General features: G+C 36.1%; 1 protein-coding gene across 3 annotated transcripts in view; it reads right to left on the bottom strand.

The window, feature by feature from the left end:
- Positions 1-4111: 4111 nt before the first annotated feature.
- Positions 4112-24322, bottom strand: part of FASTKD2 (FAST kinase domains 2) — a 29589-nt gene continuing 9378 nt past the window's right edge. For all 3 annotated transcript variants that reach the window (XM_072617380.1, XM_072617382.1, XM_072617381.1), the window contains 9 exons: positions 23931-24039; positions 23192-23315; positions 22804-22943; positions 16937-17109; positions 14179-14342; positions 10052-10270; positions 8954-9041; positions 6236-6350; positions 4112-4481 (listed from right to left, as the gene is read on the bottom strand). In XM_072617380.1, coding sequence (XP_072473481.1) covers positions 4371-4481; positions 6236-6350; positions 8954-9041; positions 10052-10270; positions 14179-14342; positions 16937-17109; positions 22804-22943; positions 23192-23315; positions 23931-24039 — 1243 coding nt within the window. In that variant the 3' untranslated portion in view covers positions 4112-4370. The remainder of the gene's footprint in view (positions 4482-6235; positions 6351-8953; positions 9042-10051; positions 10271-14178; positions 14343-16936; positions 17110-22803; positions 22944-23191; positions 23316-23930; positions 24040-24322) is intronic.

Genomic DNA, 24322 nt, shown 5'->3' with positions numbered 1-24322 from the left:
CAGTTAGTCCAACTTTGCTGTCATTGCTTTAAAAATTTCTAGCGTCCCCCTTTCATATTCTTTGACATATCCTTAGTGAGAACAAATCTTTGTCACTAAAGGGTGGATTTGATTAACTAGATTATAAAATTCTTTTTCAGTGTACCACCTACAATACCTAACATGGTATTGTGCATATATTTGGCATTTAATCAATGTCTATCGAATTATGTTAGAAGAAACTTTTATGAATGGATTATCTATCTTCCCAAGGAAAAGCTGGCCCATACTTTTTCTGAGTACTAAGAAACCATGAGGATGGTGAGTTATTTATAAGTGTCTTGAGGTCCTCAAACAAATAGTACCATCGGACAAGTATTGAGCACTTCTTTTGTGCAAGACATTAGTACAGGCATAGAAAGGCAACATGTCAAAGTGAATAGAGTCCTGGGCTTGGAATCAGGAAGTCCTGGATTCAGATCTGAACACTTACTAGACGTGTAAGCCCGAGTAAGTCCCTTAATTTGGTTAACCTCAGTTTCCTCACCCCTAAAATGAGGATAAAAGCCATAAAGCATTTATTCCATACTTTGCTGTTTTGAGGATGAAATAAGATAATATATGAAAGTGCTTTGGGAACCTTAAAGTGCTATATGGCAGTTATGATTAGTAGTATTAATGTTATTTGTGTTATCACTGTATCAGAGATGCCCAGAACACAAACCCAGAGGAAGAGAATTATTCCAAAACATGTATAAGGAAAGACTCAAAGAAAAACACATCTTGGACACAATTTCAACTAGAATTCCTAGGAAACTAACCATGGGATAGCCCTTCCCCACAAGTTTGTCAGATAATAGTTGATGTGGAAATGCACACTGGCAGGGACCACAGCTCTCAGGCTGAAGAAGGAAGTAAACAAAGTTGCCACTTTTTTAAAAGGGGAGCCTAAAAGTTATTTTATTAACAAAATGAGATCACTAAAGTAAAGAATTAGAAAAGAATTAAGAGCTAGGCCAGAAAGACTTGGAAGGGAACTAATAGCTGACCACAAGGTAGAAAACACTACCCAAGCAACAAACATCCTGAAAATTAGAATGTGCCAAATAAGTCCAGATTGTGAGACAACAAATATTAAAATAAAATCAAAACTGAACAATAGAATAAAATATATCATATAAAAACAAATGATTTGGAAAATAGATCAAGGAGGAATAATTTACACATCACTGAATTGTGAAATATGATGTTTAATTTCAAGATATCATAAAAAAGGCTGCTCATGTTTGTTATAACTAGAAAGGCAAAGTGAAATAAAAATAATCCACGAGTCACCTCCTGAAACAAATCTGAAAATGAAAAAATCTCAGTAATATCTAAGCAAAAATCCAGAAATTCCACGTTAAGGAAAAATTACTGTAAGCAGCCAGAAAAAAAAGGTTTTAGGTACTGAGGAGTCACAGTCAATATTAAATAAGATCCAGCAGCCACCACTACAAAGGAGTGAAAGGTTTAGAATATTATGTGTGTATAAATATATACATATCTATACATATATATGCACATATATACATATATATAATTTTAAAAGATAGTAGGTATAAACAAGAATCTCATATCTGGCAAAACAGTATACTACTTGAGAGGTAAAAATGAGTCTTCAACTAAGTAAAGGACTTCTAAGTATTCTTGTCAGAGCTGAGTAGATACTTTGAAATATAAACACAGGAGTTAAGAGGAAAAAATGTGAGCAAGTAATGATGAGACTACACAAGGGATACCATATAAGTAGGTTCAGAGGTCACAGGAGGAAAATAAGAAAGATGGGCAAGAATATTCTGGGCATCTTCTTTTAAAGAAGAGAGCAAAAAGAGGGAGGAAGGAACACACTAGATGGGAAAAAGGGGCTGGATAGGGGAAATTATTTCACATAACTGGAATGTGTAAGTGGGGGGAGAAGGGGGGAACATTTGAACCTCACTTGCATCTTAACTGGTCAAAGGAGGGTGCGCACACACACGCACACCCCAAACTAACCATGGGAGAGCCTTTCCCCACAAGATGGTCAGATAATATTTAATGTAGAAATGCGCACTGGCAGAAACCACAGCTCTCAGGCCGAAAAAGGAAGTAAAGAAAGGCTCTGATGGAAAGGGAGCTCTGGGCCCTTTCAAGAACCTCAGAAATTGGAAGCACTGGTTCTTTACTGTGATTTGAAACTTTTAACAGCTTTACTTTCTTGTCTCCTCCTATATATATATATATATATATATATATATATATATATATATATATATATATATATATATATATATGTGTGTATATATATATATATATATATATGTATATATATATATACATATATATATATATGTATGTATGTATATTTTAATCTTGAAAACTCACAGCTCCAATAATGGTACATTAGGGCAAGCCTCCAAAGCTCTTTGATCATATATCCACATCAATAAAAAAAAGTTTGGGCATGTACTCTGTAATATGAATATATTTACTTATTTGTAAATACATATATACTATTCTAATATATATTATAAAACTGACAAAAATAGAATTAAGAACAATTACAATTGTTATCGCCCCAGGGCTTGCAAAGTGCTTGACATGTAGTATCTCCATTTTACAGAGGAGGAAACTGAGGTGAAGAAGTTAGGGGCTTGTTTCAAGTTATGTAGACTGAGATTTATGAGATAAAGATCTTAAATCAATGTCACTGCAATTTAGTGAGGGTTAGTGACATGGTCAAACCTGTGTTTTTGGAAAATCATTTTGGTGGCTTTGGGTAGAGTGGAGAGGGGAGATTTAAGGAAGAACAATTAGGAAGCTATTGCAATAGTCCAAGCAAAAGGCAATGAGGGCTTGCTGTGTGACTAGGGAGATGGGGAAAGAGGAGAGAGAAACTGTTCAAGTAGAAGTGACAAGATTTGGCAAGTTTGGATATGTGGGTGAGAGAGAATAACGAGCTGAAGATGACACTTGGGTTTGTAAACCTTGGTGGCTGAAATGATGAGGATCTGGACAGAGTAGGGAAATTTGAAAGAGGGGCATTTTTCTGGGGAATAGTATCAGATCTGTGATTAAAAATATTCATCCTGTGTCACTCACTTTCTCCCTACCAAGGTGTCACTGTCCTGGGGTGCAGAGTCCACCATCTGATCTCTAAGACTAACTCTATCATCCAGTGTTTGTGCTTCCATTTTGAGGCATATATCCTTCCCACAGGCGTTACCATGAAGCAGGGAACATCGTTGGATTTGAAGTCAGAAAACTTCAGTTTAAATCCTGCTTTAGATGCTTACAACTTCATGGCCCGGGCAAGTCACTTAACCTTCTACCTCTTAAAAATGGTCAGTATTGATCATCTTTTTCTTCTTTTTTTACCCAAAAGACAGGGGCAAAAGTTAGCAACTCCTATTCCATCTGCCTAGAAGCCATCATTAAACTGTCTTAAAAAAAAACTAATCTTTTTTTTATTTATTCTTGTTTTTAAGCTGATGCACGCAAAAATACAGATTATACTCAACCAGGCAAAGAACTTTTTCTCATCAGTGGGAGGCAGCCCTGGCGGGGCTGTTACAGCACATTATGAACCTTTTTTGACTTAGGGGTACAATATAAGTATTTTATAGTGGAAAAACCCAAGTTGGCAGCTAGGTAGTGAGGTGGATAGACTTAAGAACAGCCCCTGTGCCAGTGCTGCTAAGAGGCTCAAATGAAAGAATATTTGTTGCAAAGCACATGGCACTGTGCTTGGCATTTAGTGGGTGCTATGGAAATGGTAGCTATTATTTTTATCATCATCATCATTATTACTACTATTTAAAGCAGCTACTGGCAAGTTGAGCAGTAGATTCCATTAGGAAGCAAACTGGAGGAAGCTCTGTTTCTAATATGCTATACTTGTGGAGAAGAATGAGAGTCAACTTCTAATAGCAAGTATAGGTCAAAATCTGAATTTTTACACTGATAATGCTATACACCTTTAGACCAGGTCTAGTCATGCCCCACAATGGAGTAATTTAACATAACTCAAACAGAGCAGGGCATAACTGTAATTTGTTATACAACCTTGGCATTTTTATGGCACATTAAGTACAAAACATTTTTAATGATATTTTATCTGTTTTGAAATTTTTATTTAAATTAATTAAAAGAAAATTCTTTAGCTAAAATTCTTCCAGTCTGATGTGCTAATTTTTAGCAGTGCACAATTCTAATTACATTATCTGTTTCAATGAGCTCCCAGAAAACCCTCCTTTGGCAGTAGATTTAGGAACAAAAATCAGGCTTTAGTAAATACTACAATCCATCCTCGTGTTCCTTCTCAAAACGGAAACTCATTCCCCGTGAAATCTTCCTTTTATTTTAACATCTTATGTTGCAAACTCTGGAGCAGTGGAGAAAGGTTCTTGTGAGAAGATTTTGTTCTTCAGAAATGTGACTGCAAGGTTCATATCCAATTTCTTAATTTCCCAAGTGTTGACCTTACAAGAGAAATGGGACAAAAGTCAGTTTTTATCAAAAATAGTAACAAGACAACATAAACCAGGTGGCTTAGAGAAAAGGACACGCATGTAAGGACACAACTACAGACACAACTGCTGCTTTCTAAGAACTTATACTAGATCATCAAAAAGGATGTATTTTTTAAGTGACACAAGCTTGCAGTGCCCAATTTGGGGGGAAAACCCCTCCACCAAACAGCAACTTTTAAATGTCTTTTAGGTAACAAGGGGGCCCCCTTTCTTTAGTGGCAGAACATAAGACATGAATAATATCTAAAGCAGAGACATCAAACCCTGACCATTTAAATTCTTTCTGGCCATGCCCTTTACATCTTAACAACAGACTTAGAGCTCCTTCAGGCTCTCTCCAAACCTCGACCAAGTTCAAGTGCACTGTAGCACATAACGTGTGTCATATTGTAAATGTTCTCTAAGGCTATATTTTCAGATTCAGCTTCATTCTAGGCACATGAGCAACAAAGAGCATAGAATTCAGTTGGGGACCAACATGAAACATAAATCTTTCTTGCAAACTTTTTGACAAATTAAAAGCAATCTAGAAAGTTACTATAACACTAGCACACTCAGAATGAAGCTATTAAAGGGTAGCTTGTATAAAGAATACAAGGAAAGATCAGTTTAACTGTGGATATACTTCCCAAAATGTTTCAAAGTCTCCAATAGCTAAGGCAGAAGGGTATCCTAAGAGACAGGAGGGAATGTGCGCCAGATAAGTCACACCATCTTGATCACGATTTCCCCTCAGCTCAGTGACAGGCACATAGTAGGTGCTTAATAAATGCCTGTTCCCTTCCCTTCCCCAGTCCAGGAGGTTAAACACAAAAGCCTTAGGAAAGGTAGAGCTTCCAGTTCAGTGCCCACAGATCATCGTTCTGTGACAAGATGCCACCTGGTAAGCAGTCCTGCACGTGCTATATCCATAGCTTCCAAAGATCCAAAAAAGGAAGTTCCTGCCATCAAGGTTCTTGGTGGTGTTTGATGGCTCAATGTCAGAAACTGATATTATTTTATCAATGGAAACAGCATGAAAGAAGAGACATTACCATCAGTACTGTCGCTGTACCCTAAGGATCATGAAACCTTTCCATCTGTCCTGCAGTCAAAACATTTTACATGGGTTATCTTCTCCAACAGAATACTCGAGCTCCTCAAGAGCAAGGACTGTCTTTGTTTTTCTGTGTCTATCGAGCACTTTGCACAGGGTTTTGTACATATTATGCACACAAAATTGCTTCATTCATTCATAGCTGTCACACTTTTCCTAGGGAAATGTACTCCATAACTGATCCCTATCTCTGTCTCATGAAACAAAACTTCAGTATCGTCACTTCCAGTGGTCATGGACTTGTTTACAATGTGTAGGAAAGAGTTTAACAAAATAAAAAAAAGGTATTCAACTGAAAGGCTACATTACTACTGTTAAAAACAGCCCAGGAAGTTAATCTAATATAGGGGTTCTTAACCTTTTCTGTTACGTGGAACCCTTTGGTAGTCTAGTGAAGCCTATGTCAAAATAATATTTGTAAATACATAAAATATCTTATGTTACAAAAAAATCCAATTGTCCTGAAATGCTGTTATCAGGAAACAAGTTAACTCCAGACGTAATAGTTCCTATCCAAGCCCTCTACAATCCCAGTACCATTTTTTCCTCTTAACTTTATTGGTAGTTGTTATTTTATGTAAGGAGCATCTGAATTTTATCTTCTTACCAAGATCACATGAAAACCCAGGGCTTTTAGGTGACGCATCTTCATTCCCAGCCCTCCTCTGGGGTGAGTGGTGCCAAGACAGAAAGCAGATCTAGGAACACAGAGCAATGCCACTCTGCAAACACAATAAACAAGAAAACAGTCACTGTAAAGATTCTGAGTGTCTGATTTAGAGCTTGAAGAGACCTCGGAGACTCTCTGGTCCAGCTGCCTCATTTTAAAAGGGGAGTTAACTGAGGCTCAGAAGAGAAGTGACTTGTCCAAGGTTATATACTAGTCATTATGAGGAGTGGAGGTTCTTTGGCTTCCAAGTCACTGGCCCTTCCATTACGCTACACTGTCTCTAAAAGACAGTATCATTTTAACTGTCATCATAATAAAAACTACGTTCTGGGAACAATTGAAAATAACACAAATATTAGATTAGTAGTAGTGGGATGGGATGGTGGGACAACGACGTGGGCTAGGAATCAAAGATCACAGTCTTATTCCTAGTCCTGCCTCAAATATCAATTCCTTGTGTAATCCTAAACAAGGCACTGAAATTATGCAAGTCTCTGCTTCTGAGGTTTAAAATGAAATTGGAACAGATGACTACTAAGATAGATTTCAGACACTGGTTTTTTTCATATAAGAGGTTCATTTTAGAGTGTTTACGATAGTATTATACATACAATAGTCACTTCCTAAGTGTTTTTGAGACAGTTTAAAAAAGCTGAGTATATCTATAACTTTTAAAAACTCATTTCCTTTGCTCTATTATCTTTCCTCAAGTGGTCTTTATTCTACAGATGTTCCCAGCTTTAGAAATGTACATATTTTATACACTATTCCAAATGTTCAAAACAGAGAATTAAATAGTTAAGTTACAGGGTAATTATTATAAAAAGAATTTTTCCATTTAAAAAAGGATTCCCTACTCCTTTGAAGTATATAATGCTTTATTTTGCTAACTACATGAGAGGTTTGGAGAAACTAGAAATAACTGTCAATTGAAGACTGAATTAGGAAGGAAAACAGAGCATCTCTGAAATTATAGTGTATGTCATTGGAAAAACAGGATTAGTTACAAAAACTCCACTTACAACTTTGCAAAAAGTGTTCTACCAGCAGGAGGCAAACTTTCACAGGAAGCTAAAAAAGGGGGTAAGTATGGCTGTACCAGAGTGTCACTGAAACCTGGTCTGAATATCAACTTTGGCAGGTGTGGCAAACAAAGGCTAGTAATTCTCTAATAGACCACAATGATCTCCACCATGAGTGAGAAGCATGAGCATGCACAATGCTGAACAGTCCTCCCTCAATGTCACTCTTCCACCCCAAATACAAGAGGACAAAATAGTAAAAGCTTTGAGGAAAATTCCAGGGAGATGTCTAAATGATCCCCCTTTTAATTCCTTATCATGAACTGGCAGGCAGCAGTGTAAGAGTTTGGAAAAGGTACATTTGTTTGATTGGCCAAGAAAAAAAAAAACAAAAGGTGGGCTGATTTTCCCTCACTTTTCATCACTAGTTTCCATGTTACACATTCTGAAATGCCAAGCTCAGTGACGAAATAAAAGCAATCATCACTGCTCTCATCTGTTAGAGTGGAGCTGCTGATAACCTGGAAGAGTACAGCAGGGCTTTTTTGCCCCCATTCAGCTCTATGCCAAATCAATCTCTTCCTCTTTCTAACCTTTACTGCTAACAGTTGATTTTCCCATTAGTCCAGTAATTACTAGATCATGACGGCAGCTAGGTGGCCAAGTGCATACAGCACTGGACCCAGGGTCAGGAAGATCTGAGCTCAAACTCGACCTCATTCAGGTGCTCACTGTGTGATCCTGGGAAAGGCATTTTATCTCTGTCTGCCTCAGTTTCCTCAACTGTAAAATGGGAATAATAACAGCATCTACCTCCCAAGGCGATGGTGTGAGGATAAAATGAAATCACATTTGTAAAGTGCTTCACAAACTGCAAAGCACGATCTAAATGCTAGCTTACTGTTGTTATAATCCACAGTAATGCAGTGAAGAAGAAAGCCAATGAATCTGTGTGAGAATGCAGGAAAGAAGGTTTCCTTGAGAAAAGAGAAGGTTCATTCAAGAACAGGAGGCAGCAATTGCAAAAAATAGCAAAAAATCTTGCTAGGTTTTAATGTCTATATATATTTCAAAGGGAAAAGTTGTCTCACAATGGAGGGCATCTTCTCCCAGAACAAATGTACTCCATGTTCTATAAGGAAGGTATAAATATGAAGGAACAGACATAAGTTGTAGTTTCCTAACTTCCAAAATATGATACAGTATGACTTCATTTATAAAAATTAAAGCCCATCTATCTTTCGTCATACCTTAGTAAAGTCAAATACATGGTGCACATGTGACAAGACATTTCTGAAGAGGGTTATTTTATAATCTCAAAGAGCTCAGGGGGTTTCTCATAGAAGTTGGCACAATTCCTGTTCACAATAGTCACTCAATCACTATCAATGCAATGTAGTGGAAAGAACATTGAAACCAGTCAGGCAACCTGGGTTCTAGTCCTGGCTCTGCCATTAACCATAAAACCTCCTAGCCTCTAAGTCAAACATGAAACCCCGACTAGATCAGACCCCTTTCTATTCTAAATTCTATGAACTGATGAATTATCATCATTACTGCAAGTAATGTGGAGCACTCTGATATTAGACTAAGAATACAGAGAGTATAGCAATAAAGAGCATAACCCAGTGACCTGAGAATATCTGGTTCAGTCGTGAACTCATCTGCTTCAGATATTGGAAGTATTTGGCTTCTCTTAGAATCCATTCTCAATTCAAAATCTGAAAGAAAAGCATTCAGATAATTAACTTGTCAAGCATTAACCAAAATGAAAACCTAGAGAAAATCCCTAAATCTTTTACTTGTGACCTACATCAGTTCTGAGAAGGTGCTAGTTGTTGGGTCCTGGGGCCAGGATGAAGAGAAGAATGTTAAAGATAAATGGAGGAAGAATGAAAACAGTAAAAACATGGGCAGTTTGTTCTAAGTACTATATAAAAAGCTCACATGCTGCTCAACAGTGAAAATTAGGCACAAAATTTTAAGTTCCTATTTAATGTTAAGCTCTGGTCAAATGAAAAAAAAAAAGATATTAAACAAATGGATCCCCACCTCACAAACTAGTTTTTAGGTAAGTTTGAAAAACCTCAAAGTAGACTGACCAAGAACAGAGAGTCTGATACTTTGTTTCATATGTTGCCTCTCAGAATTTTCCTGTAACTGATACTGAATTAAAGCACTTTTACAATATGGAGTTGTTTATTTCACAAGAAAATTATGGACAAGCACTACTAATACAAGCTACCGTTTCACATGTGTATACATGTACATGCTTTTAAAAAACCCATCAGTTGAACCTACTTTAGATGTCAGTGACCGAAGTCAAGAATTCCTTTGTATTAGTGAGCTGTAAAAAGCACTCTCCATAAACTTTTAAGTGCTAAGAGGCTGTAAAGATAAGCTATTGTTACTCTGCCATAAATTTGGTATAGGATTATTTCATTTTCCTGCTTTATAAGTATCCCTACCCTTTTAAATGATAACTGTTTGTTACATTTTAGAATGTTATACATTATGTTTTAAGTCCAAAGTGCAAGGGTAGGCACGAGTATCTTCTGTTATGTTGTGCCTTGTATAGCCAGGAAAAAATAAAAGTCACTTAATGAACAAAATTAATTAGGAAGCTTACAAGACCACTGGCTAACAGAGGCTATCAATTTAACAGTACAAATTAACAAGCTCTTCTTTAACTGAGAAAAACATTAACATAAAGAAGTAAAAATTCCCTTACCAACCAGGTAATTATGTGGTAGCTGTACATTTTTTAAAAATAGTCTCTTATTTTCCAAAAGGTTTAACAACACACTTTCAACCTCTTCATTTGAACGAAACGGGGCTGAGGAGCATTCCTTCAATGTTATAGCTGGGGACTTAAGGAATGATGTGTCTTCAAGGTCCAAGCAAGCATTCACCTGATGGAGCATATGCTCAGTCTTCTCATCTTCATTACCTAGAAAACAGAGGAAATCATTTGAAAATATGAAAAGCCTAGAATTTCAAGGAAAATGGGGAGGCAGGGGGAACAGGAGGGCAGAAGCAGGAACAAAGGGGGAAGAACATTTATAGACCTCAAATTATACTAAATAGCAAAAATTATCAAACCATTGAGGTACTGGCTAAAAAACAGTAGATCAGTGAAACGAATCAGATAATAAAGAATCAGATACAACTGAACTCATCCCCAGAACGAATTATTTGAGAAAGGATTCTCTATTTAAAAGAACTACTGGGAAAACTATAAAGCAGCTGTCTTCCCTTTCTCAGACAAACTCCTTGAAAGTACAGCCTATCTTTATGGCCTAAAATCTGGCTTCTGACCTCAACCCTTAAAAGCAACTTTTCTAAGTTACTAAAAGAGCAAATATGTACTTTGAAACACATGAATCTGAAAAGTTGATGCAATGAGAATAAAAAGAAAATTCTTGACTGGAGAAACTATCTGCATCAAATATCTGATATTTGGCCCCAAACACTCTAAAAAGCAATCTGGAAGCACACTAAGAAAATATCTAGAAATGTCCTAGAGATATGACTGCTAGGTATACACACCTGAAAGACGTCAAAGAGAGAAAAGAAAGGTGGGATCCACCCTGACTCTACACACAGTTATTTCACATCTCTCGGACATAAGTGACCCAGACCTCCCCCCCTGTTCTCTTTGATAGTGACTCAAAATCAATGATGTGAATCAAAATCTCTAAGGAGAAAAGTCTTATCTTCCTGTGTCTCATTGTATGTACTCTTATTCCCATCCATAACAGCCTTTCTTTAATGCATTGTACCCTCTGGCCCTCCACACAATTTTCAACAAATTGCAATTTATTAATCTCTTTGCAATTTTTTCATCTTCCTAAACAAACACTTGGCTCAACCTAGTGGATACCACATCGCTAGTAATGGTGCTCCTTTTCTTATGTTCCTGGAAGCACCAGACCAAGTAGAATAGGCATATTCCCACTCTGCCTTATCCCCAGCACTTAATAATCTTTCCTCCTTTGACCTCTGTGTAGCTGTGGATACCACTGCTAATCCTGCTCCAAGATACTCTTCCCCTTGCCCTCTGTTGTACTGCTCCATCTTGGTTTTCTTCCTACCTTTCTGACTCTCCTTTTCAATCTCATTTGATCCCATCAAGTGGGCATCTCATATAGCTTGCTTCTGGCCCTTTCTTTCAATATTGCCCTCTCCCAGTGATCTTAATAGTTCCTATGCAATGAATTATTATCTATGTAAATGACTCTCAGATTTATATGTCTAGAACTAATCTCCCTCCCAAACTAAATTACCAAATGTTTAGTGGACAATGCCACCTGGATGACTTATAGGTGTTTCAAACTCAACATGTCCAAAATGGAGTTTATTATCCCTTTCAAACTTCCCTATTTTTATAGAGGGAAACATAATCCTTCCAGTTACATACATTCACCACAGTGCCATCATCCTTGACTCTTCCCTTTCTCTTAGTCAATCACTTATGTCAATTCTACCTTCATCATGTCTCATGTGTCTCTTCCCTTCATTCATACCACATTTATACTAATTTACATCCCTATCTCCTCATACCCTGAACTACAATATGCCTAATAAGTCTCCCTGGTTCCCATCTCTCCTCTCTCCAATTCCTTCCTGCACAATGCTGTCCAAATGAAATTCCAAAACCACAGTATTGACCATGGCATTCTCCTACTCAAAAATGCTCAATGCCACTTCCTACTGAGTCTCAGATTAAATACAAAATTCTCAGTTTGACTAATTTTTTACTGAACTTAAACACCAAAAAGAGCATTTCTATACACTCAATAAAACACAAAAAGAGGACTCTGTATGAAACTGAATCTCCAGGTCATTTCACTGGATAAAAAAAAAAGTATATAATAAATTCTATGTACTACTTTCAAAATGTTACAATGATTCCCTCCCTCCCCTTTTTGGTATCAATACTGTAAACACTTTCGCCCAACTCCTCTCCCCCTAATAAAAACTGAGAAAAAGAAAAAAAAGTATGATACGTATAATCAAGCAAAATAATTCCACTGCCCATATACAAAAGTGTATGTCTCTATACCTTGTGTCCATCATTTCTGTCAGGAGAAGGCTTATGTGCTTCATCATAGGTCTTATGGAAACACAATTACTCACTGTATTGATCAGAGTTCTTAAATCTTCCCAAGTTATTATTCTTTGCAATGTTATTGTCCTTGTGTAAATTTTTTTTCCTGGTTCTGCTCACTTCTCCTTATGTCAGTTCATTCTACCCAGAATTCTGTGAAATTGTCTGTTTTATTTTTAACTAACAATAATATCCCATTACATTCATATACCATAATCTGTTCAGCCATTCCCCAAATAAAAGGTATTCTAAGATACTGCCTCAGAATCTAGTTTTTGCTTTTCTTTTTTCCCAACTTTTAATCAAGTTCAGTAAATTTGTTTTTGCTTTTGACTATTCCTTCCCCAACATTATCCTCCATCTTATTCACTTCCTACCATCCACCCCGATTGATTCTCTGAGTCTGATGTACTCCTACACCGTACTCTTTGTGTGTATGTGCTCAAGTCTCCTTTGTCCATTCCAGAAAAGAGTGAGGTTCACCTGAGGCATAATCCCCCTACCTTGTCCTCCATACTTTAAACTCTTCTCTGTACCTCATGACAAAAATGAAGTTCTACTTTCTTCCCCCTCTCTTCATTCTTCCTTCTCTTTCTCCTTTTCAAACCCTCAGAACAAAACTAACCCAACCCAAGGGTGATATTTAACTCTCTCAATGCCCTTTGAAGACATGAAGGTTCTGAAAGGATACTTACTTTCCTCCTTTCTAGGATGTTTTGGACTTTTCTTATGTTCGTATTTCAAATTTGCTACTCAGCACTTGTTTCTTCATCAGAAATACTTCAAAGTTCTCTATTCTACTAAATCTCCATTTCCCCCACACTCAGCTTTACAGGATAAACTGCTCTTGATTGTAAACCCCTATCTTCTACCTTTCGGAATGTTACCTTCTAGGATGTCCTCTCATGTATAGTGCAACTGCCAGGTCTCTGGCAGCCTAACTGTAGTCTCTTTTGTAAATGAATTATTTCCTTTTGGATTCTTTCAGAACTTTTCTCTGATGTGAAAGCTCTGAATTTTGGTTATGACATGCCTGGGACTTTTCCTTTGGGGGTTCTCTTTAGGATACGATTGGTGTATTCTTCCCATATTTATTCTGCCCTCTGGCTCCAACAGATCTGGGAATTTTTTGTTTATGACTTCCTGAAATATACGATCCATGATTTTTTGTTAACATTGCTTTCAGGGAATCCAATGATTCTTAACTGTCTTTCCTTGAGTTGATTTCCAGGTCAAATGCTTTGATATCAGTTGCTGTTTTTCTACTTTGTATATTATGGCTTAAAAATAATAGTTTGGTTTCTTTTTCTAGCTGGATGTATTTTAATAAAAAGCCACGAGAAGTCATTAATAAATGAACCTCTCTATTTTTTAACTCTTATAGTATGCATTCCATAATGCTTTGGTATTTAGACTTCTTATACAAAGTACGTATAAATGAATGTTTTTTTGCTTTTTGTAGTTTAGCTATAAATAAAAGAACAAATAATGATTGTGTTCATAATGCTCTGCTGGTGAAATCCTCACACAATAACCAAACTTATCCCTACAGGCTTTTCAGTTAGGAGCAGACTTACTAGTCAGTACTTCAAGATCAGCTCATGAATCTCATTAGCATTTCTGAATTAAACTAGCTTAATCATTCTACAATAAAAGCTGAGAATGCTAAGAAAGTTGTGATCTCTTTGGAGATGGAAGCACATTACTATCACACTTATATCTTACAGTAACAAGTAATGATTTCATACCTGACATCAGCAACTCATTGATGATATTCTCTTGGAAAAGCTGATTAAAAGGCTCCTGGGGAAAATGTTTCAACACACAAAAGCAGTACACTGCCTTCAATAGATTTAAGGATGAAATTTTTGGAAGATAAGTATTCAAAGCTCTTGTGATAACTTCTAAGAACCTTTAAAGAAAGGAAAGACTATAATCAGAAATAAGAAAGAAATAAAATCAGCATAACAAAGTCAAAGGAATTCCAGTCACCTTTTTTAAGCTCAAAGAAAAGGCAAAATGAAAATCACGAATGCAAGTACGTACATCTTTCTCCCTTTCTTTCTCTCTCTCTCTCTCTCTCTCTCTCTGGGGTATGTATACTGATGGGGCCCAGAGTACCTGTGGTGTTTCAAAACATAGCACACCTACCACTTTCCAGTTATTACCCATCACAGTCATTGGATCTACTTACAATGGCTGGTTCCTAATGTTGGACAGGGAATTACATGCATGCTCCTGTCATCCAGTGATGGGAGTTATGTTCCTCCCCACAGGTATTTAAGTGAATATAGAGGTGTTAAGAGCAGAAGAAGGAGATTGAATAGGAAGTGAGAGTAAAATGGAAGAGATGAAAACTGAGTTCTGGTAAAAATCTGTGAGCAAAAGAAACTTTTTTATTTATGTACTAACCTGTGAGATTACAATTTTTTTTTAATTTTGGCTTTCAAAAATAGCAAGGTAGACATCTGAATCTTTTAGAGACTAAAACAAAGGAAGTAAAAACTTTCTGGGTGTGTGTACATACACACATACATATGTACATAGGTACATAAACATTCGTGTGTGTGTTTGTATGTTCAAAAATAATACTGAGTTTTATCTTCTTTATCTGTGCCATTTATTCCACCCAAATTATGATGTTCACAGTCCCTGAAAATACCATGCAATACCACTTTGGTGTCTTCTGATTCAATTCAATTTAACAAGCATTTATTAAGGCCTTGTGCTGAGTACTGGGTAAAAAGAAAACAAAGACAAATGAAAAACAGCCCCTGCCCTCAAGAAGCTTACATTCTACCTAGCATTTACACAGGTAAATATAATTTAAGGAAGCAATGAGCACCAACCAAGCAATGAAGAAGATCAGAAAAAGTTTTCCATAGGAAGGAGTGCCAGAGCCAAGCCCAAAAGAAAGCTAAGAATTCTAAGAAATGAAGGCAAAGAGAGAATGTATACCAAGAAAGAGGAGAGTCTGTGCAAGGTGGAGAGAGAATGCTGACTTTAAGGAACAGAACCCAGGCCAGTCTAGCTAGAATGTAGAGTATGTGAAAAAGTATGAAAAGTAGGGCTAAAAGTAAGACTCAGAAGAGTTTAGACTTTAGTACCAGGACAATAAGGAAGCACTGACGCTTCCTGAGCAATTATATGGTTCAAGAAAATAAATTTAGATGGGAAGGATCTCAGCAACTACTTAGTTCAATCCCTCTCATTTACAAATGGGGAAGCTAAGGCCCAGAAAGGGTAAGTCTCACATTAACAGAGCTGGGATTCAAATACAGATATTTTCATTATACAATCCTGCCTTCTCTCAAGGTAAGACCTGAACTTTAACAAGTTTATTTTGGCATCAGTGTAGAGAACGAATGAAGAAGGGACCACACAGAAATGAGACCAATGAAGAGGCTACTGTAATAGGCCCAGGGCCTGGCCGAGTGAATGAAGAGGACGGGTGGTCAAACTGTCACTCCAGCCCTGAATTCCCACCTCTCCCCTCTCCCTTCTCTAACCTACTTATCTTCCACCTACTTCTCAAAGCCCAGTTCAAATCTTAACTACCATGTGAAGTTTTTCTCATACTGTACTTACTCAATATGAAAGATTTGTCCAACACATATGTTTCTCCGAGTTGTATGGAAGGAAAAAAAATGGGATGATGCTTTCAAATCCTCACTCACCACTGCTCGTTATCCTAATGCCTGCCTTACTAGACTGGTCTATATTCAAACCATTATGACCAGATTTGACTAGTGCCTTAATTCCTTTCTGTCACCATCAGCTGACCCAGCTCAATGACTGCACCCCTCCCATTTCACCTTCTGCTCTCCAGGTACTAGGAAAGCTCACAGACCTGGCTGGCAAGTTTCAATATGACCTGAAGTGAGGTAGGCAGGTAAAACAGAGCCAGCACGCAGCAGATATGTTGATGAACCTCATGGACCCAGGGTACAACACCAGAATGCAAAGGACAGAGAAGTAAAACTACGAACAGGAAAGCAGAAGGAAGTTAAGGAGTGAAGGCCAAGAGGGCTCATGTTTCCAGAATTCAACCACAATGTGGGGCCATTATCAGCAATTACAGTGAATCCTCACCCTTTAAGCTGAAAAGCACAATGAATAGGCTGGAAAAGTAGCCGGTATGAACTGAAGAAGTATTACATGAACAAGAACTAAGTGGCATTCAGACCACACTTTACAGTTTGTAAACCACTCTACGCACATCATTTCATCTGAACCTCAAAAGAACCCAATAAAGTATATAATACAGCTTTTTTACAGCTGAGAAACACTGAGAAAGGTCATGCAGCTAACAAAGACCTGACACAAATGAGGATCTTCACTGTTGTGACTTCAAGTCTAGCAACATGGTACTTCTCATAATCCTAAAGATTAGAGAAAGTAAAAACCTACCTTGAAATTTAAAACTATATTACTGAATACCACAAATTAAAATAAAGAATCTTATAGAAATACCTAAATTAATTAATTTTAAAAAATGGTACTTACCTTAGATTCTCACATTCATCGACGTGGTTAAGAGAGGCATATACATGAAGAATACATAAAATTTCTTTCTGATTTAGAGTCTGAGATACATCTAAAACTCTCTTAAGAAACAAGTTCATCAAAGCAATATGTCTAAATCTCAAGGACTGAAAAGCAAGTAGAAGAGCGAGAACCTAAGGAGAGAAATGAGAAACACTGATAAACATCTCAAAGGATTTAATCAACAGGTCTTTTGTTGTTGTTACAACAAAGAACTAGAAGTAGGGATGTTCATCAAGTGGGAAATGGTTGCGCAAACTATGATATATGAATGTGACTGAAGAAATGACGAAGGGTACGGGTTTAGAGTGAAGTGAGCAGAACCAGGAGAACAGTTTAAACAATACCAGCCACATTATAAAGACAAACGCAGAAAGATGTGAGCACTCTGATCAATCAATGACCATCCATAACCTCAAAAGATAAATGAGGACTGAGGGGCTACCTACTGACTGAGGGGCTGTGGACTCCAAGTCTAGAATGACACACACATTTTTGCATACAGTGACTATCTAAGAGTTTCACTGCTCCTTTTCAAGTGAAGTAAGAAAAGAAGAAGAGGATGTGGTTATTAAAATGTGAAAAAAAGGTAAATAAAGCACCTTTAGATATGTAAGGCATCACAAACAAGCAGCACTGCTCTGAAAGTTAGAGTTTCATGGCTTTTATACTAACAAATCATAAAAAAGGAAAGAAAATGCTTTGTTATTTGTCCCCTTCTAGGCCTAAGCAACGCATTTGGCTTTATCTTCTTTCCTTTTATTCCATTCTTTTAAAATACTTATAGTGGCTTATAATACTTACACTGCCTTTTCTGATTTCCCTCCATATTATCAATTTTTCCTATTTCCTTTCACATTTTATAATCATTTTTTCAGAATCATAACATCCCATTAGAATTTCACAATTTATTCAGTTACTCTCCAATTTTTTGGTCATATAGGCCATTTCTTTTTTTTAATTACTATTACAAAAACCTAGAAATATTTTTTTACAACTAGGTTCTCATTTCCTTTTCGTGAAAATGTTTTTAGAATGGTCATAGCAATGGAATAATTAACACAAAAGGTATGATCAATTTTGAGACTCATAAATTGCCATATGGTTCTATAAAATGGTATTCTAGTGAGTAGAAGGTAATATAAGGTTATCTTGATTTGTCTTTTTCTGATTATAAAGGATTTTATATTTCCTCCTTCAAAAAACTGCCTGTGCATGATCTTTGATCTCAGTTCCACTGGAGGGTATATATAACTGTTACAGATGTGATTTATTTCCTTACACATTCTCCTTGAACAACTTCTGGCACGTTTGTAAATGGTATGATGGTACACTTCGAGAATCCAAGAGAATCAAATAAAAAAACTAGCTGAAATAATTAGCAACTTTGGCAAAGTTGTAGAATATAAAATAAACCCACATAAATCATCAACATTTCAGTATATTGCCATAGCAAGAGACAGAAAGAGAAATTCCATTTAAAATAACTGTAGACAATACAAAATACTTGGGAGTCTACCTGCCAAGGCAAATCCAGGAAATATGAATGCAATTACAAAACACTTTTCATACAAATAAAGTCAGATTTAAACAACTTGACAAATATTAATTGCTCATGGGTAGGCCAAGCCAAAATAATAAAAATGACAAAGCCGTACCAAGCAAACTACCAAAAAATTATTTTACAGAGCTAGAAAAATAAATAACAAAATTCATGTGGAAGAACAAAAAGTCAAGAATACAAAAAGAATTGGTGAAAAGGAACATGAAGGAAGGTGGTCTTGCTGTACTGAATCTCAAACTGTATTATAAAGTAGTAATTATCAAAACAATCTAGTACCGGCTAAGAAATAGAGTGGTGGATCAGTAGAATAGATTAGGTCCACCATACAATCCAGTAAATGACCATAGTAATTTAGTGTTTGGGTACAAGTTTTAGATATAAAGAGTGATATCACAAGCAAATCAGGAGGGCATGGAATAGTTTACTTGTTAGATCTATGGATAAGGGAAGAATTTAAGACCAAACAAGATATAGAGGGCATTACAAAATGTGAAATCAATCATTTTTATTATACAAAATTAAAAAGTTTTTTGCACAAAGAAAACCAATGCAACAAAAATTAGAAGGAAAGCAGAAAATTTGGGAAAAAAAATTTTCAGCAAGTATTTCTAATAAAGGCCTTATTTCTCAAATATATAGAGAAGGGAGTCTAATTTATAAGAATACAAGTCATTCCCCAATTGATAAATGGTCAAAGGATATGAACAGTCAGTTTTCAGAGGAAGAAATCAAAGCTATCTATAGTCATATGAAAAAATGCTCTAAATCACTATTAATTAGAGAAATGCAAATTAAAACAACTCTGAGGTACCACCTCATACCTGTATTGGCTAATATGACAGAAAAGGCTAATGACAAATGTTGGAGGGGGATGTGAGAAAATTAAGACACTAATGCACTATTGGTGAAGTTGTGAACTGATCCAACCATTCTAGGGAGCAATTTGGAACTATGCCCAAAGGGCTATAAAACTGTGCAAACCCTTTGATCCAACAATACCATTATTAGGTCTATATTTCATAGATAACAAAAAAAAAGGGGGAGAAACTTAATTGTACAAAAATATTTATAGTAGTTCTTTTTGCAGTGGCTAAGAATAGGAAAGGGATGCCCATCAACTAAAGTTGCTAAAATGCTAAACAAGCTGTGGTATACGGTTGTAATGGAATGTTATTGTGCTATAAGAAATGACAAGCAGGATGATTTTAGAAAAACCTGGAAAGACTGACATAAATTGATGCTAAGTGAAGTGAGGAGAGCCAGGAGAACATTATACACAGTAACATCAATATGACAGCTATTTTCAGCAATACAGTGATTCAAGAAAATCCGGAAGGACTGATGATAAAATGTTCACCTCCAGAAAAAGAACTGATATTGCTTGAATACAGACTGAAGCATGCTATTTTTCACCTTCTTTCACTCTTTTTTGAGTCTTCTTGTACAAAATGACTAATATGGAAATGTTTTACATGATTTCAGGGAGGGATAGAATTTGGAACTCAAAACTTTTTTTAAAGAAAGTTAAAATGAATTTTTAATATGTAATTGGGGGAAATATATTTTTAAAATACAGGAATAAAAATATTTTTTCATAATTAAAATAAACAAATACTTGTTGACTTGCCCTGTCTCTTCTTTTAATTAGTTTTCTGACTTTTTTAGTATTTTCAATTTTGGCTAAATTTCTTTGATTATTTATTCTCTCAGGGCATCTTCTTTGGTTTCCTTTTCTTGTCTTTATTGATTCTAGTACTTTGGCTAATTCAGTAGTCTACAAGATTCCTAATTATTCAGCATTGTCCTTTGTTCATTTAAAAGTTTTAGCTGGTTCGCCCTTTTTTAGATTCTCTCTCATATTTAATCAGCTGAAAAGTCACGATGACTCTTTCTCTCCGCTGTTTCTCTTGCAAATCCTCTTTTTTGTATTTATGTAGCTACTGCCCTAGTAAAAGGCCCTCGTTGCTTCCGTTAGATTACTACAAATCAGCCTCAAAATCAATCTCCTAGATTTCAGGTTAACTCCTTTCTTATGCTCTCTCCACAAAGCTACTAAACTCATATTCCCAAAAGACAGATTTGATCATGTCCCTACTCTATTAAAAAATCTTCAATGGTTCCCTATTGCCTCTAGGACAGAAATATGGAACCCCTCAACCTGACCTTTTCTTTTATTTCTATTATCCTATTAAAACAAATTTTGGTGGGTATGGGGCATCTTTTCCAATACATTCCATCATGGTTGATAAAGATGTGTTCTAGGTGTCCAAAACGTAATTGGGAAATGTTAAACAAAATAAATAAAAATAAACCAACATGCTGATGTTAATCTGAGGTTTCCTAAGTCAACACTGCCCACAAGATCCAGTCTGACATCACTGTAGGTCTACACTTCGGAGTGCCCTACCTCCCAAGAGCCATCCTTTATAACAAAGAAAAGGGGAAAAACAGCTCTGTAAAATAAAGAACACAGGGGAAAGAAAAAGCCTGACATATTCAGTGTTCTGCATCCATAGTCCCCTACCACTGCAAGAGGAGGTGCCTTCTCACACCTCTTCTTTTGGGTTAGGTGTATTATAATTTCATGGAATTCACTCATTTTTTAAAATTGTTGTTCTGTTTTCCTGGTTCAAACTATTTTACTATAAAGCTACTCTTCCCATGCTTCTCTGCATTTATTGTATTCATCATTTCTTATAGCTCAGTAAAGTTTTATTACATGTGTATATCACAACTTGTTTAGCAATTGTCTAAGCTATTGATATCTACTATGTTTCAGCATTTTGCCAGAACAAGAAGTATTACTATACATGTTTTGGTGTATCACTTACTAGCTACGTGAACCTGGTCCAATCTCTTAACTTGTTTGACTCAGTTTCCTCAACAGTGAAATGGGGATAATACCAGTTATCTACCTCTCAGAACTGTAGTGAGTCTCAAATGAGATAATATTTGAGTGCATGGCAAGTACTTAATAAATGCTCATTTCCTCCCTCCCTTCCTTCATTTTCTGGGTCAAACAGTATTACTATTTTAATAACATTCTTTGCATACTCAGAATGACTTTTTAAGCTCCCTACAATAGGAATTTTATTTCCAAAATTATTCCATTTGTGTGGGGGTTTTTTTTTTTAGCTGCTTCTGTTCTTTTTGGTGTTTCTCTTTGGTATGGTTTTGGTTTTTGTGGGGTAAGTAAGGATTCTGGCTCCTGACCCTGGTTCTCTTGCATCTTCTCAACTCAAAACATCTTAGGTCCACTCATTCTTGAAACATAACCCCTCTACAGACTTAAGGGTAGTAGCCAACTTTTTAACGAAGGAAAACGAAGGGAATAAAGTATTTACTGTATCAGTGAAAAATATAAATCACCTTAAATTAAAGGTCTCTGTCTCAGTCTCTCTCTTGCTTTTCAGAAAATACATATATAAAATATACATAAAAATTAATTTTGGAAAATGTTTCAACAATAAACAAGTCAACTCTAGATTCTGTCTGAACTCTTGCATGAGGGAATGTCTCAACCAATTTCCTTTTCTGAGATTCCTTTTCTCTCAAAATTTAAGGGGTACATGCTCTGGGAATGCCATAAACTTCTGACAGTGAGAACAGAGGTAAATTTCCCAATGTATTTCACATTTTGTTCTTTGATGCTCTTCTTTATTAAATGAATTTTTTTAGATTCAATTTCAGTGTAGGATAAGTTTTATCACTTGCTCTCTTGTCACACAGGCCACTGGAGAAAAAAAACCAAAAGGTTTTAAAAAGCTATAACATTTACCTACTTCTTTATTTCAGAGGGAAATTCTTACTCCATTAATTAATGAACTTAAAGTGAGATTTAAAAAAAAACACAGAACTCTGGAGGTTGTATCAAGTTTTAAGTAACAGGAACTATATTTCTCCTGCAGTTATCTGATCACCAAGTAATAACTAAACTACATTTTACAAAATGAATTCATTGTAAAGCTATCTTAACTGGGCTTAATTTGACCAAAGTAAGTAAAACCATAGCTATAGCATTAAATACCTATGCAAGCTATTAAAGACTACTTAAAAAAATAAACAGAATCATAAACACCTGTGAATGATGCTATTTTGAATTTCTGAGGCTCAGACACTGTAAAAGACAGATGGCACATCAAAAACCACTTGAAGTCATTCTATCTGGCATTTCAATCTTTGTGGTTAAAATTCAAGAAGCACAATACAGAAAATGAATCACTTTTAGCAGCTTTATCCTGTAAAGTCAGTTATGAATACTCACTTGTTTCATTTTCCACATGTCAAAAGTTGTAGTTACATATTCGGCAATTGCTGTAAAGAGGTCCAAGTTTTGGTACTGAAGATCCCTGCAGGACTGCAGGATGCTCATCAACATCCAGAAAGGACATCCATGGATATTAGCTGTCAGAAAGAAGTAAATAAAGAAAAAAGACTCAGTCTGATTACAGAATTCAAGTGTCAGTAAAATGCATACACTTAAAATAAAAAGCTGTCCAAACTAGTGAAATTTGCCAACGCTGAAACTATTTACAACTATAATAAGGATCACCTCCAAACGTTCCTGTTAAGAGTTAAAACAAAAGGCCCTGAACTTGAATCAGGCATCATTTAAGTGATACGGGTACAATGAATGGGAAAATGTCACTTACCAGCAACCATTTTACTGCATTCATTCAGAAGTGTAAGAGAACGGTGGTTCAGGGCGGCCAGGGCACCAAACATGTGCTGGCTATTTACAGGAGAAAATCTATTTAATTCTTTCATGGCTTTTATCTGAAAGACAGTAAAATTGAATTCCTATACTTATATCAAATAAAATAATAAAAACTTAAATTTTCTTACTCCAAGAAATAGAGTGAAAAAGGAGTTTGAATAAGATTATATCAATCCATATGCAATGTAAATTGGCTGTTGTGTTAATGATGACACCAGCAACTACTTAAAGATAGGGCTAATCCCCACAAGGTCTCACTATTACAGTGAAGTCTTTTGTACTGAAGTTTACTGTAAACTGATATAGAAGGAATAACACCACCCTTTGAAGGACCACTGAGCAGAAAGAGGCCCCACTTCTGCTACACATGTATTCACACACACTTGGAGTCTTTAAGTAACTAGCTACCCAGAACTCTAGTAAACTTGATCTTAACAGTCTAGACAGAGAGTAAAGCAAGCATTACATGAAATTCATTTCTTTAGCAGAACAGAGAAAAGGTCTAATTAGTCCTTGCTCCATTTATCAACATTCCTTGTAGGAAAATAATATCATCATTTACCCATTTAGTTACTTACTGTTCAGAAAGGAATTGAGTAAGTTAGTCACAAGCACTTTTCTTTCCAAATACCCAATAGAAAAAAGTCAAATTTAGCTCCTTTTTCTTCCTTTACCTCTATCTTCTTTTTAAGAGGGTATGGGGCATCTTTTCCAATACATTTCATCATGGTTTGTAGAGTAAAGATGTGTTCTAATGTCCAAATTTGCTTATCAACTAACAGCCTATTATGAAAGAAAATAAATCTTAGAATTGTAGAGTTTTAGATCTGGTAATCATTCTTAGAAATTATTATGTCTCCTCTCATCTTTCATTTTACAGATAATAAAAATGAATACCTAAGAAGTAAACGAAATAGTGTTTGGCACCACAGTGACGGCCATGGAACAAGAACCAATGTCTCCAGACTCCTACGTCAGCCACATTCTACTAAGCTACCATGAATGGCATCCACAAAGATAAAGACTTTAGAAGAATAAAGAAATGAAACATCACTGCAATTGGCCT

Source organism: Notamacropus eugenii, chromosome 6, assembly GCF_028372415.1.
Source record: "Notamacropus eugenii isolate mMacEug1 chromosome 6, mMacEug1.pri_v2, whole genome shotgun sequence".
Taxonomy (NCBI): domain Eukaryota; kingdom Metazoa; phylum Chordata; class Mammalia; order Diprotodontia; family Macropodidae; genus Notamacropus; species Notamacropus eugenii.
Note: the sequence above shows the minus strand (reverse complement) of the source record. Positions and strands in the feature narration are given on the sequence as shown.